The 19,384-nt window shown below is 37.3% G+C and overlaps 2 protein-coding genes across 6 annotated transcripts in view; both read left to right on the top strand.

Moving 5' to 3' along the window:
- LOC122087379 (DNA repair protein RAD51 homolog 4) overlaps positions 1-8,496 on the top strand; it is a 12,216-nt gene extending 3,720 nt beyond the window's left edge. For 2 of the 5 annotated variants that reach the window (XM_042656483.1, XM_042656485.1), the window contains exons 6-10: positions 2,775-2,888; positions 2,972-3,062; positions 4,509-4,579; positions 6,535-6,684; positions 7,534-7,981. In XM_042656483.1, the coding sequence (XP_042512417.1) occupies positions 2,775-2,888; positions 2,972-3,062; positions 4,509-4,579; positions 6,535-6,684; positions 7,534-7,572 (465 nt within the window). In that variant the 3' untranslated portion in view covers positions 7,573-7,981. Of the gene's footprint in view, positions 1-2,774; positions 2,889-2,971; positions 3,094-4,508; positions 4,580-6,534; positions 6,685-7,533; positions 7,982-8,063 lie in introns of those variants that run through there. The other 3 variants (XR_006142744.1, XR_006142742.1, XM_042656484.1) reach the window with 3 other exon arrangements.
- A 2,346-nt stretch (positions 8,497-10,842) lies between these two features.
- LOC122087476 lies at positions 10,843-11,879 on the top strand. Its single transcript, XM_042656628.1, has 3 exons — positions 10,843-11,077; positions 11,257-11,362; positions 11,498-11,879. Exons 1-3 carry the CDS (start codon positions 11,042-11,044, stop codon positions 11,647-11,649), a joined length of 294 nt encoding a protein of 97 aa, XP_042512562.1. The 5' UTR covers positions 10,843-11,041; the 3' UTR covers positions 11,650-11,879.
- The last annotated feature ends 7,505 nt before the right edge of the window (positions 11,880-19,384 follow it).

Genomic DNA, 19,384 nt, shown 5'->3' with positions numbered 1-19,384 from the left:
AAAAAAAAAAAAAAAAAAGCCGTGCCATATGCTACCTCATCTAAAAGGGATTTGCTGATAACTATACCTGATTCCTTTAGTAGTTTCAAATTACAGTGCGGGTCCTATTTCTCCTTTCTCCCTTCCTGTGACTCTGCTTCCCGGGTTGTTCGCACTGGGGACCAATGAGTTGAATCCAAGCCTCCCAACTGTGGTTTTGTTCTCTGTTGTAAAATCTATATTGTTCCTGCGGTTAAACCACTAATCCTGGGAACCATTCCCCTTGACAGGTTTTGTTTGGAGACGATGGGCTAACCTGTGTATTTTGATTTGTTGACTGGACCCTGACTGATAGGACCAGACAGCTAAAAAGCCTTGTTTATGCATAATTTATCTATGAAACAATCTTGCAGCTAACTTCTGTTGACTTTGACCTGTTGGTTTCACTAGGACATTTTTTAGCTTCTTTTCCAGTTTGATGCCTGTGTCATTCTCACTCACCAGACTGCGATCTACTGTTTGTGTTAGCACCAGCCACCACCTCATGATATGCACACATGGAGACATACATATGTACCACTTGTGAACAACATCACAACTAGCTCATAGACCAGTTACTTTGACATACAGAACAACTTATACAGGAGTTTGGATTTCTTGGCTACTTGGTCAACTACGCCCTACTAAGTGTCTACCAGTACAAGACGTCAGCTGACCTATTTAGTCAACTGATTTGAATATGCTGTTAAGTTGAGGTAGTAATTTTCATATTCTATGTTTCATCTCAGTCTGTTATATATCCGCCTTTTTGTTGATTATCTTTCATTCTATAAGCAGTATGTGGAGAGAATTTAAGAAAACTTCTAAGGATTGGAAAGAATGATTGTGGTTCGAGTAGCCTGCTCCACAACATGAATCATAGGTATGTACTCAAGATAAGAGTGACCAAGGTTAAAGAAGCCTTAAGGAAGATGAAAGTAGGGAAGACACCAGGTCCGGATGAGGTCCCAATTGAAGTGTGGAAGAGTTTGGGACCACATGGAGTTGCTTGGTTAGCCAAGCTTTTTAACAAGATTATGAACACGAAAAAGATGCATGATGAGTGGAGGAGAAGCAGTATTGTTCCAATTTACAAAAATAAATGCCATACCCAGAGTTGCAACAACTATAGAGGCATAAAACTTATGAGTCATACTATGAAACTATGGGAGAAGGTAATAGAAGTTTGCTTAAGAAGAGAAACTAATATCTCAGGGAACCAATTCAGTTTCATGCTTGTGAGATCCACTACAAAAGCGATTTACCTACTTAGGAGGCTTATGGAAAAAGCCAGAACCTATAAGAGGGATCTTCATATGGTCTTCATCAACCTGGAAAAGGCCTACGACAGGGTCCCCAGAGATTTAATTTGGTAGGTTTTAGAGAAGAAAGAAGTGTCAAGTAAATACGTGGGTATTATTAAAGACATGTATGGAGATGTGGTGACTAGTGTGAGATCTGTGGGAGGCCAAGGTGCTAAGTTCCCAATTAATATTGGGTTACATCAAGGATCAGCATTGAGCCCCTACCTATTTACACTTGTCATTGACTATTTAACCAAGAATATTGAAGAGAGGTCTCGTGGTGTATGCTTTTCACAGATGATATTGTTCTGGTCGGTGAAACAATGACAGAGATTAATGATAAGTTGGAACTATGGAGAAATACTTTGGAATCGAGAGGTCTCAAGATAAGTAGCACGAAGACGGAATATATGAGGTGTAACTTCAGTCGATCAAGGATTGATAGCGAGGAAATGAAAATCGAGGGGAGATAGATCCCGCAAAATGACTGAATCAGATATTTGGGCTCTACGTTAAACAAAGAAGGTGAGATTGATGATGATGTTTCCCACAGAATTAAAGTAGGATGGATGAAATGGAGAGGGGCGTCTGGAGTGTTATGTGATCGACGTATTCCTCTAAAGCTTAAAGGAAAATTCTACAAGACAGTCATAAGACCAGCTATGATGTATGGTGCAGAATGTTGGGCAGTCAAGAAGCATAAGATAGATAAGTTGAATGTCGCTGAGATGAGGATGTTGAGATGGATGTGTGAAAAAACCCTGAGAGATAGAATAAGAAATGACCATGTTAGATTGGATCTAGGAATTGCCCCAATTCAGGATAAGCTCTGAGAATGTCGGTTACGATGGTTTGAGCATGTTCAAAGGAGGCCCTTGGATGCCCTAGTACGGAGGAGTGACCAGATGCAAATGAATGGAGCCAAAAGGGCTAGGGGTTGGCCAAAATTGACCATTGATGAGTTAATTAGTAGAGACATGCAAAAGTTAAGTCTTCACTCAAGTATGGCATCTAACAGAGCTGCCTGGCTAGGATTCGAGTTGCAGATAGTTCATGAGTGGGATGTCCCAAAGTTTTTTTTTTTTTTTTTTCAAATACTTGTGGATCCATGTAACCGACCCCATTTAATTGGGATAAGGCTAAGCTTTGTTGTTGTTGTTGTTGTTGTTGATTTTGGAAGTGATCGATTAAATCATTTAACCGTGGTTTTATAAATGTTTGGTTGAATTTTTATGTACATATTTACTTATCAAAAAATATATATTTTGAAATTTATAGAATAGGTTTTTGCCACCTAAGAAGTTGCTAGGATTCAACTATTCAATAATGCTCCATGGTATTTGTCTTCATATCTGTATGCTTCAAATATTTATATATATATATATATATATATATTTGTAACAATTTCTTCAGTGAGTGAGACTCTGATCTTAACGCTCTTTTACTTTGCAGGAAAAACAAAGAATTCTTGAAAGAGTGATGAGCAACATATTTAGTTATTCAGTGTTTGACATTTTTTCCCTGTTGGATGTGCTGCAGCAGCTGGAATCCAAATTGAGATCTCAGGTTTTCATCCAAATAAATCCTTCTCAAAGCTTTTATTTTTGAAATCAATTTCCTGATATTTTATATCTGTCTATTTGCCTCAGGAATTCACTGGAGATAATCAAGTGCAGTTGCTTATAATTGATTCGATCTCCTCCCTCATAACCCCAATCCTGGGAGGCAATGGTGCAAATGGTATACATCCTTGCACACCAAATCTTCCTAGGTATATATTGGATATACACAAGCTGCTTAAGCAAGTTACCTGAATGGTATCTGGATAGTCAAAAAATTATATCGTACTTATGGCCCACCTTGTCTTCTGGTCAAAGTTGTCATGCAGGGTAGTAAGCATGAATTGTCATTGCTTTTTGTGGGTATTGTTGTTTTTTAAGGTGGTGTCATGTTGGGAGTGGGTTTTATGGATGGCTCTGTCCGTAGGGTGTCTATAGACCGCACACCTGGTGTCATCCGGCAGGTTGGATGGGGTTGAAATTTTGTTGACAAGTAGACCCAAAAGTCAACTGCCCACATGTTAAGCTTAAGCCCATATAGAGTTAGTCTAGTGGCTAAATAAAAACATTGGAAAATCCAGGACTACCAAAAGTGCATGTGAATAGACGGGAGGGTTTGTGATTGAATTTGTATCTGAAATTTATCATGTGGCCCAATCAGACCGTTGCCTAGATAGCCAGTGATTGGAATTGCTTTATCACCCTTCCACATGGAAAATTTAGGTGGCCAGCCATAAATACCCTATGGATTGGCTTTGGATGGTGGATCAGCAATCCACTGGCAGTATTGAGCTTTTTTGCTCACATCACCAATCTATCCTTCTTTAATGGCATGAACATAATCCTGCTATTCCATCGCTGGTCAATATGTATTCTGAATCTTTGGTCTTTCTTAGACACCTTGAGTTTGGTATGAGCTGAGCTTGCAGACAACACAGTTAATATGAGATTCAGTGGATGTATGTTCATAATCAGAGTAATTGTGCTTATATACAAGGATAGTTGTCAAGGTGGCCTAGGTGAGGCGTTGTATGGGCGTCCAAGCACCGTCGTGGGTCCGAGGCAACAACACACTGACCGCCATGGATGCCTAGCGTTCACCTTGTAGGCTTGTGACGGCACAAATTATATGAGTTTGTGAATACTTCGCGAGTTTACATTGATTTATGTTTAGTGCTTTATTATTTTTTTTATGAACATGTTTATATTTTATCTTATGCTTTGTTTCTTATATATTGGTTTTGTCATCTTTGGTCATTACCAACATAATCATATCATATTGCATTGATATGGCTTCTATGTTGCATATACGCATTAATACATAAAATTATCAGTGCTATATTACATCTACTGCACACCTAGGCACCCCTTCAGCGCCTTGGGTCGCCTAGTCACCTTGACCTTGACAACTATGTATACAAGTAACTGTTCAAAAGGATGTATTTGTTTGCTACCTTTCCCTTTGGTTAAAACATTTTGGTGTACTCTTTCTTGGATTTATTTTCCTTTTATTTTGGCAGTAACCATTTTTTTTGTACTCTTTTTTTGGCTATATTTGTTTGTACTTAAATTATGTATGCATTACTCAAACATGGCAAACTTATTTGTCATTTTTATGGGATTGCAGGACGTTCTTTGATGACTTCAGCTGGTTTGCTTCTAAAGAAATTAGCACACGAGCTCAATCTCTCTGTATTGGTTAGTTACAGTCTTGAACTCTAAAAACCTAGGAAAAGGAAGAGGGGGGGGGGGGGGGAGAGAACCAGCTTCCTTGGTAGTATCTAAAGCAGTAATCACATGCATTGGACTGATTATGTTTATTTGGTGCAGTTGGTGGGTCCCTCTATCCTAAGAATTGGGGTTGGATTTAACTAGGGATACTACTTTGGCCAGGCTATAACCTAAACATGATCGATTGGGCCCTGATTTTGACCCGGGCTAGGCTGGTCTGGTCTTTTCAGCCAATTGTCTAGGATAGGGTTGGAAACTCCATCTTGAGGTCAGGCTGAGTTTTGGCTAGGGTTAGAGTTGAGGCCTCTGGCTCAGGCCTAACCCTTAACCCAAAGTATGTATCTTGTTACTTAAATACCCATGTTGGGAGAAGTCAAGAATCGCCGGTGGTTATCTTTTGAAACATCACTTGATAGCAAAGGTCCCTACTTGTAAGATGATGCTGGCAGTTCCGACATTTGGATGGACAGATCAAGGTCTGGATTGGCTGGGTGCCAAATTTCGGCCTTTAATTCAATCAGTTACCCTCCAATGTAATGCATACCCCCATGTATGTCTGTGCACCTTCTCATAGTCCCATGCACCCTCTTCACTGTCCTGGATTTTTTTTTTGTGTGTGTGTGTGTGGTTGGTTTTGCCAGCTAGCTAACTTGAATTAGGCTGAAATTTGACATGTGGGCAGGGGACCTTGGGATCAGCCTGCCCACAAAATTTGGGCCCTATCTGAGCTTCCGTGTAACAGATATTGTATCTCAAGTGCGACTTTGTTTTACCACCTAAGTGGGTGTCTCATAACAAGGCCCTTCATTTTTTATTTAACAGATGTTACATATGTTTTTGTACATTTTATGTGTGTATATATGGTTCTGTATAGTCATATAATTCATATTTATAAGTACCATTGACTGGTATATAACAAAATATTTTTTCAACTCAATAAAATGAGCCGTGAAATTATGTACATACAACTGTCATTCATGGGGAGAGAACATAACTCAATGGGGTAGGATACAAGAATCCTGTTTCCTATTTAACTCTCTATCTACTGTCAAGAGTTTTGCCATTCAAGTTGACTTCAGAAAGAGTTGAATGGTAAAACTGGATTCTTGTAACCAAACCCCATTTAGTCAAGACAAGGCTATTTAGTATGACAAGCCTGCAATATGATGGCCAATTCTGGAGGTAATTTTTTCCTTTGATAGTTAGTTAGATATAAACATCAAACTTTTGTTGGATAGGAGTCAAGTTTATGTTGTGGTAAAAACAGTAATAAATTGCTTATGTTATTTGATGAATCATAATTAAAGTGCGAAAGATAAATGATGATATTTCCCTTATATTAAGAATTGTGTAGATGAAGTGTGGAGCTTTTGGAGGGTTATGCGGTTGGTGCACTTTCTTAAACTAATAATAATTTCTACCAGGAAGGAAAAAGTTGAAAATAATAATAACTTTATTGTGCACCTATGAGACTACAATGCTTTCTGGAGTTGAATATTGAAGGAAAAACAAATACATAAAAAGGGGGTGGGGTAGCTGAGTTAGACATATTGAGACCTGCATGAAGTCAGAAAATACATGAATTCTTTCAGCAGCAGATATTGTTTTAATTAGAGTTTATTGCAAAACATGATACGTGTAGCCGGCTACATAGTTGACAACATCATTTTAGTCTAAAACATGTATGCAAAGGAGTAGAACCTATAGTCCTGGAAAAGATTAGTAGTTGGAATAGTATAAGAGAAATTGTTGCCTTTCCAGGGTGTTTTAGACTGGTGGGAATCATGACATAATCAATTGTATAGCTGGAAGCCTACCTCCAAAGAATAATTTGTCACTTTTGACTAAAATGATATTTCTGCTTTCCATCATGGTTTCTTAATCTTATATAGAGTGACAGTTTTAATGATGCCTTGATTAAGGTGACAAATCACATGGTGGGAGGAGATGGAGGTGCTCTTAAGCCTGCCCTTGGAGAAAGTTGGAAGAGCGTCCCACATGTTCGGATATTGCTTTCCCGTGATCATGGTGGCAACTTCTGCGATGCATCTTTGCTAAAGCACCCAAGTGTGGTATGTCTATTATCATTCTTTCATTTCTTGATATTCATAAGTTTTGTGGAAAAGTCAATGGTGCACCCAATCAGTTATATGCTATGAGTGTGCTAACCGTTCAGCAGCTCACACTCAAATCTCAAAACTCGTGGTGCCTCAACCATTAGCACCACCGCCTCATTGATGGTCAAAGTTGAAAGCTTTACTGTTTAATTATCTGTTCATTGCTGGCCTGTAAATTTTTGCTCAGACAGTGAGACTGGTACATTCCCTGGGGAGATTTGTTGAATTGATTGTCCCCATCAGAGAGGCTGCAAGCTAAAAGTAGGGATGGCAGTGGGAAGGGTTTATCCCAAGTCCCCTGCAGGACATCACTGCCCATTACCATGTAAGACTGACACAAGTCCTAGGTAGTCTAGGGGACAATGCAAATGAAACACCCTGCACCTGACTGGTTGCCATTCTTATTTAGGCCCTGTTGGGTTTTGCCCCATTGAGATGTTTTTGTTCTATTGCTGTATGTTGGGTTTGCCCTTCTTTTCCTAGTGCTTTTAGCGGCCAAGGGCAGATTGAGCATGAATTGAAATTTGTTTCCCCTCTGGAGCAAAGAATACAATAGAAGTTAAGAAAAGTTTTCCTGCACCGTGGGTGAAGGAAAATTTCACCCATCTTGGGTGTTTAAGCCTCTTACTGTACAATGTCGATAATATAAACACCCCCCTCCCCAAAAAAAAATTGTATCCTGATAAAAGGGATTTTCCCTTGACTTTGGGTGAAGGAAAACTGCCTCCTAGAAGTTATGAGAGGATGTTGTGTGGACTTTATGGTTGGGTGTTGTACCTAATTGTGCTGGTATCCCTTGTGTAGGCTTCTGGACAGTTTGTGAGATTTATGATTGAGGACTGAGTGACTGAAGGGTTGAGGAAAAGGAAGGGGGAGGAGATATTTGGACAATTGGACTAGATCGGGACAAGAAAATATTTGTTTTGTTTTGTTTGAAGCTTGGGACAAGAGCTGAAAGTCTCACCATCTTGGACTGTATCCTGAGCCTCTGGGGTCAGGAATATGTTGATGGTGAGGACCAAGAGGGAAGAAGACAACAGAAACGACCCTATTAGAAAAAACATAAATAAAATTAGAAATTATGAAGCAAAAGAGGAGAGAGGAAAGTGGACAAAAATTTCACGTGTCCAAAGCAGAGGACAAAAATGTTTCTTTATTTTAACAGACCACCTCTTGTCTTTTGTTTTTAAGATGTTGATTGATCTTCAAATTTGGAGGCTTTATTAGTCATTTACGCCCAGGTATTTGGTCTTCTAGAGTGTATCATTCGTTAATCCCTTCTATATCAGCTGGCTTGAATATTGCATAAGAAGTTACTCGGCAAATTTGAGCAGGTAAAATGACATTGGGGCTACCTATACACAAAATTTGGCTTGTGTTATTCTTTGTGAAATTCAGAATCATCTAGTAGATTACTTCAAGAGAGAGAGATCATTGGATATATGTGATCTTAGTCTCCGGATTGATATCGGGCCTGGCCGATACTGATATGGATTGGCTGATTCAGGCTGTATCAGATGGTTTTGCTCTCGGTACGAAGTTAGAACATATACGACAATGTATTGGTCAGGTATTGGTATTGGTATTGGTATTGGTACTAGCTGTACCAAATAAAGTTCTTCCTCTATTCTGTAAGGATAAAAAATTTCCTTGTAATGTAACTATGGAAATGGTTATCTGCGCCATCAGTATGCTAGCACTTCTATCACACTCTCATCGCATGATATGACCTTATAATTCTCCAATGTATGATATTGTTTTGTTATACTTGTTGGTGTGCTCTCCTATGTTTTGGAAATATCATTTTTATGAAAAAGAAATTTATCTTGCGGGTTTCTCTTTTATTTCATAACAATCATTAGTAATTATGGATTAAAAAAAATAATAATAAAAGGAAATTGAAGGTAGAAGACTCGGCTGCATTTGGTGGTTCGTATAAAAAATGGAAATTTCAGTTTGTGTTAATGTAATTTTTTTTTTAACAAAATTGGAACAATGGAATTAACTTTTGTTGTTTCATCAATTCTTGTTTCTAGTGTGTTTTTTTTTTTTTTAATTAAAAATAAGAAAAACAAAACACACCATAAATGTATCAAACGTTTTATTAAATTTTTGTGTTCCCATATAACCAAAAAACTTTAGAAACGTTTTTTGAAATGTCACCAATCGTAGTCTACAGGTTTAGTTATTTTTTTCGTGCTTATTGAACTAACATGTGAGCAACCATCCTTGCCCGCAATTCTACTTGTTTTTTTTTTTTTTTTATTTTAGACTTGAGAAATATTTGTAGTTAATAGCCTACGGACTAGATCCATACTTGTACGCATGGTTCAAGGTATTGGCCCATAGGCCCCATATTGCACGGTGTTGTCAGTCGCCAATCCCTATACCTGACAGATATCATATCGGTGGAATGGTGTAGACTAGGTATAAAAGTGAACCTTTTTATTTTTGGGCAACATCAAAAGAAAATTATTTGATACCGGCTGATCCATACGAATCCATATCAATATCCGAGATGACTGATACCTGATCAGATACCATACACTAAATCTATGTCTATGAGCTTCCAGTGCTCTCTAAGTCCTAAAGATAGTCCAGCTGTCCAAATTCTTTTGAGTGATGATTGGTTTTGACCATTCATAGAGTTTTTGTTAAAGCTAATGTACGATAATGTCATGGAAGAAGAGGACAATATATGTCGAGGGTAAATAGGTCATCTCCATTAGATTAAGGGTATTTTGAAATTTAAAGTAATTTTGTACAACATGATTTTTTACTTAATGGTTTTTCACTCACAATCAAGGTATGGTTGATAGAATCTAGAACTTAGAAGGGAAGAGAGTGTAATTTTAAACTTTTCAGGGGAGGATTGTGTAATACTTGAAACATACAGGGGAGGGGAGTGTAATTTATTCTAAGAAGAAAAAAAATCTAACGGCATGTGATGTTGGTTGCCGAAGTGTATAATGAAATCACTTCTTAGTGAATAGGCAGCAACAATTGCTCCCCTCATGGAATGAACTCAAATTTGAGTCACTATGGTTGCACACTTTAGTTTGTGATTATTTTTTTATTAATCAAGGTGTTCGGGTCAGTTTATGTGCATCTCAACTAATCTTTGGGGAGACTAGCACACCTTAGTGTGTGATAGATGCACTTATCCATTAATTTTTTTCCACCATGAAGATGTAGAAGGAGAATAGGCAACCAACAAAACCAATGATATAATGAACTTTTAAAAGTGGATTAAGTTTTCTTCACTTATGGAAGAGGAAGAAAAATTTCACCACTTATGATGTGATTATGGTATTGGACTCGTGTGTCATCATCAACTCTTACCTCTTAGTATCCAGGGTCATAGATTCTTAATCCGGTAACAATGGTGGTTGATGTTTTGGGGTTTACAGCAGTAACAACGCCAAAAATTCAGATAGTTTGATGACTAACAGTGCAAAGCTTGAAAAAAACTTACCGCATCAATGGAATCGGTCAAATCGGATCAACTCAATTCCAAGTTGGGTCGAAATCAATCAATCCTGATCCTGATTCTGATGATTTTGATTTTAGAATATAGCAAACGGTATCAAATGTTTAGGATTCAAACCTATTTTGACAGAGTCGGAATCAAAATCGGCATGAAAATCAGAAGAGGCCGATTCCAATTATATGAACCATGGCCGAAAGTGAAATGGGTTAAGAGTTGCTTGACGCATGGTTATTGGTTGATGGGTAGCGTTCTGTACTTAGCCAAGCTTTTGCTTTGTCTACGTGTCTGTCGTATCTTTCTCTCCTCTAGCATAGCCCCGTAGGTTCTCTAATCCAGGGAGGCTCAATCTCCACTGGTGAATCCCGATATGTGGAGTGGGTCCACCAGTCACGTGAAACATTAGGTTGCTTATGAGAGTTAAGGTGGCTGTTTGTAAATCTCCCGTAATCACCTCTCCACCAATTATCTTCTATCTCCCACGTGGGACTTCCGGCCCCACCCCTACCCCTTCCGCTTCCCTCCTGCTTTTTTTCTCCTTCTTTTTATTGTCATTATTCTTTATTTTGATTTTTCACCCTTTTTTTATTATATTTTGTCATATTATATTAATATAATTTCATCTTTCTGTCTCTCCCCCTCCCTCTGTGTGGCAACTAATCTAATATAATCCCTCATAGAGATACCGTCATTCTCATCTTTCTTCCCCTGATCTCTTCCTTCTCTCTCTATCTCTCAAGATTTTCATTCTTTTCTCATCTCTTCATCTGGTTCTTCTTTAGTGAAGAAGTGTCAATTAATAGGAGGAAGTCGACGATCAAGATCATGGGGGACTCATCTTCTGCTTCATATATTCACATGGTAATTAACTCGATCACTAAGATCTCTGCTTTCTTCTTGGGCTTGATCCTTGTAGGGTTTCATGTTAGATTCATCATTAGTCTTTCCTTATTAGTGTCTCTATTATATCGATGATACAATTAAACTGATCATTTGGATGGATTATTAGTAGTGATGATGATGATGAAGTAATATTGCAGGTGCAACACTTGATTGAGAAGTGTATTATCTTCCACATGAGCAAAGAAGAGTGCATGGAAGCTCTCTCTAAGCATGCAAATATAAAACCAGTCATCACCTCCACTGGTAACTATAACTTTCTATACTTATTGGCTGTGTCTTGTAAGCTAGAGAGATTTAGTTGCAGAAGAATAGAGTTCTTAGCTAGCTACCATTTGATTTCTAATCTATACAATTATTTGCATATATTACTGAGGATAGTATGGAAGGAACTGGAGAAAGAGAACAAGGATTTCTTCCAGGAGTACGCGAGAAGCAGAGGAGAAGAAGGGAAATCCGAGGAGCAAGCAAGCCAAAAGATACAGAAGACACTTTCCGATTCCTCCTCCGCCGCCAGAGATTCCGACAACTAATCCCCTAGCTACTCGCTTCAAAGAGAAGGCGTACGATATAATCAAGGGAATTCTTCTTTTTTCCATTCGACATATATACTCTTCTTTAAGTGTATTTATTAGGGCTACTTCCTTTGTATAGTTTGTAATTAATCCAATATTAGAAGATTTATTAACGTAGGGAAGAGAAGCAAATGAGATTATGAGAGAGAGGAATTTTTACAAGTATAATTAGTACTAAAGCTTAAATCTCTTCTTCTCTCTCTATCTCTGGTTCGAGGGAGTCCCCATCGCCGTCAGATGAGACGTAGATGTGATGAAATAAGTCAAAAGAGAGGTCGTCGTATCGTGTGTAGCTTTCTTTCTTCGGTGGGGATGGAGCGGTAACTGATCGATGGATCGATGTTTTACTTTCTCAGTTTCTGAGTATCAGTGATCCACAAATCTCTCCCTTTTGTTTTTACGGCGAGGGTGTCCAACGCCGCCGGTGTGAGGATGAATCTACACATGTGTTCTAAATAATGGAAACCACATTTTTTAAATCAAAATATTAGTAAATTCAATTGACAGGGAAATGCACACTCGCGACAGGGCAATATTTGTCCTTTTTCTTTTTAGAATTAATTTTATTTTTTTGTTAGGAATATCTTCGGGTCATCTCTAGCTAACAGCTTAAACTTTGAGTGGCTCGTAGGCTACACCACATTTTTTTGCATAGTATCAAACTTAGCAAGTTTGGTATAATAGAAAAAAAAGAAAAAGAATACATGTGATTATTAAAAAATTGCACATGGAATTAATATGAAATTATTCAAAAATTTTTTTTTATTTCTAATAAAGATACGATCATATATTAATCATGCATATGTACATTTTCAACAAATAAATGTCCTCAATTCATCAGTAATAGTTAGCTAAATAAATAAGAGAAGAGGGATCCTATGTTGTCAATGTGAAGAGAAATTTGCATGCCACATCAATAGATGTCTTGAAAAAACGTAACTTCCAAATATAATTTATTTTTTCAAAGAAAATAAAAGCAATAGAAAAAGGGCGAGTGGTAGCAGGACGTACGTATTGTAATCTTATTTTCACTTTCTTTTAATATTAACTGTCTATTTAATATTAGATTAACTTAAATCATCTATTAATTTTTTATATTGTAACTAATTCCTAGTTTTTAGGGTAGAGAGATGATGGACGTGGTTACGTAATTTGTCTAATATTTTTTTATATAAATAAATAAATAAAAAATAAAAATCCAATATAAACGGACTCTTCTTTTGATTATGCTGGGAAATCTCAATTTTCTCTCTCTCTCCTCGCTTTTTCTTCAATGTTGTTCCTTCTTTCTACAACCGCCATCATCATCATCATCTCTCTCTCTCTCAAAATAGGATGAGGTAAGAAAAAAATCAACATAACTATTTTCAGGCACTGAGCATATGAGAGACTTGGCCACACATATCAAAATACCATGTTTACATATTAATCATCAGGGAAGGGATTTGGACAGTAAAGCTTACATGTATGGCAGAGGACAAATTTGAATTAATAAAGTAAACAAAACTGTTGAATATCTAAGATTTTATTATTACTTCTTGGGTAGATATTATTAACCTATGGGAATTTACCATGAATACAAGACTTCAACCAAACTGGAGAGCACTGAAAAAGAAGAAAGAAGTAGGTGTGTCAAAAGTGAACCCGAACCGATAAGACCGACCGAAATCGACTGAAAAAATCCAAACCGAGCCAAACCGAGGGCTAATTGGATTGGTTTCGGATCAGGGGTATTAGAAGTTATTAGTTTCGATTCGGTTCGTGTTAACCCGATGGGCACCTGATGGGACCGATCGATCAACCCAATAATTGGTTGAAAATAAAAACCCTATTTGACACCTATAGTCCTATACTATATATCCTTCTCTTTGGAGTTGCAGCCGTTTTTCACTCAATAATTAATGAATTAATATATTTCATTCTCCAAGACAAGGCCAAGAGTCCAAGTCCACATTAGCGGCTGAAAATTTTGGAATTGTGCGGCTTCTTCTGTGTAGTATGTCTTTCTGCCACTTTCTTTGAAAAGAAGGCGAGCGCTTCTAAAGCTCTCATCAATTAACGTCAATCTGTGGGCTTTTTGTGTCTTTTTTTTTTAATGTTTGTTTGGATCATCATATCCTATCATGGATGAATGCATTTGGTTTATTTTTATTTTGTGAGTATGTGAAAAGAGTTACACCCAAACCAAATCGTTAGGAACCCGATACTAAAAAACCGAATTAAACCGAAACCAAACGAAACCGAAACTGAAACCGACCGAAAACCAAAATTTTTTAATGGTTTGGTTTTGGACTCATACATTCTTGAACCGAAACCGCCCAATTGACATCCCTAGAAAGAAGGAACAACCTTGAAAAAGAAGCAAGGAGAGAGAGAGAGAGAGAGGATCGAGATTTCTAAGCGAAATCAAAGGAGAAGTCCGCTTATATTGGGATTATTATTATTTATTTATTTAAATATTAATAATATTAAACAGAGTTGTAACTGTTTACAACTCTATTAGCAGGATTAACATATTTAATACATGTCAATCATATCACTTACGTGAACATTCATCGGCTCCGAACGTTCTGCATTCCTATTTTTCTGCACGTACCGCGACCATTTTGAATGTGAAAAAAGTATCTATTGAAATTGTAACAAATTTTTTTTCATAAATAAATAAAAGATGAATGTGAAAAAAATATCTATATGTCAATGCTCTTTAAGTCTTCTCTTCTCCTCCAATAACAATAATTATGTCATTTCATAAGGAAAAAATAGAGATAGACACAATGAGTACTAGCATAGGCCATGTGCTAGGATAGAGAATTCAATCCCATAAATAAATAAAGGGAGATGATTTCCTATAAGAGCGTGTAAGAAGAAATTTATACATTGGTTAGAAAATGATATCATCTATATGGGATCCATAAGAAGCTCACATGATCTGAATAGGAATGAGAATGCCAAAATATGTCTACAAATAAATAAGAAAAATTTACCGCGCCACCCCTTGGAGAATGCCACAATGATAAGACCATCCCCTCTGTTTCACCAAATTATTCTCAAATCCTTTACCGTCAATCAATGTTAAGTGTGGAGTTAAAATGACCATTAAACAACTTTTGTTTTAACCATTATACCAAAAACCCTATAGATTCGGTAAATTCACATGAGGCGATGCCTGTTGGTGCTCCCAACCATTATTTCCATTTCCGCTGGATTCGTGAACTTGCACAAAGAAACAGGTCCTTGGAGCTGTGATTTGAACCCTCAGGCTCGAATCCAGGCTGATTACAGGCCTGGAATCATCACCCTCGATGGTCACGCAGATGATTGGGCGGGCGTCGATGGTTTTGAATTTTCTATCCTCCCTGCTTTGGACCCAGATCAAGGGAGTATACATGGGGAAGATAACTGTTAAGGTATTTTTGATTTGGGAGATTATTCCGAGGTCTTATCTGAGTTGTCGGCCGTTTTCTTAATCGTAAAAGGCGATTCGTTTTTTATTGTTTTCCATTTTTCAATGGTGCTTTGCACGATGGAAATGATGTCTTCTTCATGCTGCAAGTTGATGGGACTATGCTTACTCTAAAGGGTGAGGAAACCTTTCGTTTTGGTTTGGTTCATTTGATTGTCTTCTAGTTGTCCAGTTTTATTGATTGGGTTTAGGGAAGTCCAGCACTCCAGCTATACAAAAACCTTCGTGTACATAGCCCTGTACAGCAGGAATTGAGTTCTCCTTTTCACATGCATTTCAATTTGAAATAATAACCAACAAAAAATGAAAAAGGGAAATGGAAAATAAACACAAGCACGCACAAGATTTGCCAGGCCCCTCTCTCTTGCTGATCCCTCTAATTTTGAAATTGCTTGGTGCTCACCGAAGGCTAAAGAAGGTACGGAAATGAAAAAAATCTGGAATTACTCTCTCTCTCTCTCTCTCAAGAAAAATCTCCCTCAAAGAAACACTATCTATAAAAAGGCAAGCAACCTCACTCTTCTCCAACCCTTTTTCCCTATTTGATAAAGGCATTTTGGTATTTAAAATAAAATATAGTTGCTGACAGCAACTATAGTATATCCCTTAACATTGGTTGACGGTAAAAGAGTCTAAAAGTAATTTGATAAAACAGAGGGAGTGGTCTTATCATTGTGACATTCTCATAGTTAGTAAATTTGCTTATGATATACGGAACTTTTCCGTATCCGAAAGTTTCAATCAAGAAGTCATAATTTAACATATCAATCCAAAAAATCCATATTATACACCTATTCGATATATACCCATATTATATGCATTTTAAACGTGTATATTACATTTTATTCTTATTAATAAGTTTAGTTTGGGATTAAAAAAAAAAACCTCAACCCTAAAAGTTAAAATGACACTTCTCCATTTTCGTAGGTTTCTCGATTTTAAGAAAAAGGTGGATGATACGCTTTTCATTTCTTATTAATCAACTGTTGGTTATTGAAATTGAATTATTGAATATATGAATGGACCTATAGGCGATCTGATTTGGTTTTAGAATACGAATCCGCATCAGTAGGGGTTGCTGTGGATTTTATTGTTTGATAAGATAATATTAATAATGATATTTTAATTTGTTAAATGATTATCCACGTGCTGTTATTATTATTATTTTGAAAAATATATGCTATTATTTACTATGATAGCATGTGGTTGATAGATCACCTATCAACATTATCTATGATAGACATGATTAAACTTAATTAATATTAGATGTAATTTTTTTTTTTGATAAATGACCCCCAATTGGAAAGCTAGAGTGGATATAGGTGTTCATAAGAGCATGACATATTAGAAATTAGTTGTAAACAATCAATTTTAATTCATTCTTAATACCAAAATAAATCCATATTTTTGCTCCCAGATTTTTACATAACAATCATATTAAATACATATCGTACAATTTTACCATGCGTCTTTTATTGCGCCAGACTTTTAGAAACGTATTATTATCATGTGGTCCATTTAATTACTTTACGTATCTGTTCCCGTATTATTGTCATCCTCGAATTTACTTATTAAGAGCATTTTCTAAAGGGTGGTGCAGTAAATTTCTTAATAAATAACCACGAGTAGTAATTGGGAAAAATTATTTTCCTGCAAACCAGGCTGCTGTTCGTTATCGCATATCTGAAAATAAAATAATCTCCTTCCCGATTCACAAATACCCCATTTATGTTTATGTTTTATAGTTTGTGAAGGAAAAATTTATCCACACTGTCGGCAATTGTAAATGAGCAAATTTTTTTTTTTTTTCTCTCTTTTGCCGAAAGTAATTCTTTTTATCGTATCTAATTTATCGTACACGGGCAGTGTGTCCATCCTCACTTCGATTTGAGCACCTGTGGCTGTGGGGAAGCAGAAAATTTACTGATATGTACGAAAATTTTGTCTGATGTGGTTGGGGCTTGGGCATAGCTGCAAAAGCGTGATCATAAAGTGTGGGTGCGGCCGATGGGTGCTGAGGTGGGAAGGTGAAGGTTCATTCTGACACGTTGACACATGTGGGAGCAACGTGTAAGCCCCGGCCTCTGCTTGGGTGCAATCGTGTAATTCGTTGTTTGGTTGGCTGGTTGTCAATGTAAATAACAACAAAAGAAGTGTTTGGAAGTATTAAATGCGAAAGCACATAAAAGTGAGTATGAGTAAAATGAGAGCTCTTGGGTCTTGGGTCTCTCATCTGTGGGGCTCCCTAAACTAGACTATAAACGGTCTAATTCCAGGCACTGTCGCGATCTCGGGCATCTTTTGCCAAACACTTACGTATACTCTTGACTCTTCTCTTTCGTCTTTCTCTCTCTCTCCTCGACAGGTTTTGAAGGAGTAACGCGAGAAGAGAAGATGTTAACGGCCTTTTAGTGAATCGCTTCCCCTTCATTTTCAAATGACTTCGCCTTGGACTGTTCCTGCCTCCACACTGTGTGCCCCGCTTGTGTTTGTATATTTGTCCGAGAAAGATTCTCATCGGAAAGCATCTAATCTTCACGTGTTCTATAATCGGGTGATACAGATCTATAAAGGCATCAGGATCCACTCTAATGCTCAAAATGTCCAATACGCATAGGATGGCTGAAATGATCCTATGGTGCATGTTTAGGTCCTTCCCATCATATGGTGCATTAGGAGGTTGGCCACATTGGAGCGGAGCTGAATCCATCCATATCTTCATTCCTATTCTTTATGGATGGATTCAGCTCCTTCTTTAAGTATTTTTGGTACCCTTTTCTTCTTGGGCGGTATATCAAAATACTTAATACAAAATTTAAAAATTATTAAATAGAGAGGTCCAAGAGGTGCATGAAGTCACCTATTGATCATTGTTCGAAGCTTTCCAATGTATGATTTTTCTCAACAAATACTAGAAACTCATATGAAGCAACTAACTTGGAGGACATTTATTGATATTATATAGGAGAAGGTTCTTTGAGGAAGCAACATAGGAGAATGCACACCAATCAACGGGTGCTTCAGTCATTCATAAATAGGGATGGAAAAGAGATAGGAGAGATACTTTTTACAAGTGTATGCAAAATTACAATACTACATTGTAACTATAAAATCTGGTTCCACTCCATTCGCCGTACCCTCCAACCCCATTTATGGGATGTGGTCCTCACACTCCGAAGGTAGTCTCCAACACCCCATGGATTATACGAGGTAGGGTTGGAGGGTGTAGCCGAATGGAAAGGATCCAAGCTTGTAATGATAGAGGATGAAGGTACGCATTTGCCTAATACATATCCCTCTCTTTTCTCTACACATTAATGTGTCAAACCTTTTGTTAATGGTCCGTAACCCATTACATAGCGTGAATGATGTCTATATACATAGATCACAAGCCTATCACTCCCTATTATAAATAGGGCACAATAATTATCCTTATTTGATTGCACATCCATTGCATCAACACATAAGTCAATAGGAGTCACGTGAAGACATCTAGGTGGAGGGTAGTGCAACCTTTTTTAATCTATTTATGTTTAAGCATAAAGCCACGCAAATGGACATAATTCTTTAATTTTCTTCTCATATTGTTCCTAAACTTTAACTTTTTCCCTATGAATCACAAAAAGAAGATGGTGAAAAAGAAGATCGAGATGAGATGAAGGTACACACTTTATTTTTATTTTATTTTTTATAAAATTGGATTTTAACTGTAATATCTCAGGATGTTGATCAATGTCTCTTTTTATTTGGGTAAAAGGATGTTACATGTCGGAATGCGTAATAATAGATGGATGGAGTGGAATGAAGAAGAGCAGATTGACCATATATGTTACTTCAACTTCCAACTTTCAAGTAACGTATTCCATGTGACCAGGGGTTCTTTGCATGTCTTATTCGAGCCTTATTACACTAAAGCATACAAGCATAGTTACGTACCCTTCAACCTAGGGTACGTACTCCACGCGAGACATTGAAATCGATTCTCTTGGATTCGGATCTGAATCCATTTGATCGAGAAGGCAAACAACCCACGTCAATGTGTCACATCACAATAGTAATGCTCAATCGTAATCCTTACCTCTCCACCGCCACCCTATGTTTCAGATTATTCATTGGCCAAGGGGCCTATCACCTTCATGTGAGACTATGGCCCTTAATAGTTTGCTAGGCTCACATCCATCCTCTATGTATTCCTCGAGTTTCTCCTTTTTTTTTTTTTTTTTTTGGTAA

This window comes from Macadamia integrifolia, chromosome 8 (assembly GCF_013358625.1).
Source record: "Macadamia integrifolia cultivar HAES 741 chromosome 8, SCU_Mint_v3, whole genome shotgun sequence".
Taxonomy (NCBI): Eukaryota; Viridiplantae; Streptophyta; class Magnoliopsida; order Proteales; family Proteaceae; genus Macadamia; species Macadamia integrifolia.
The sequence above is the reverse complement of the archived record's forward strand: the minus strand, read 5'-3'. Positions and strand labels throughout refer to the sequence as shown.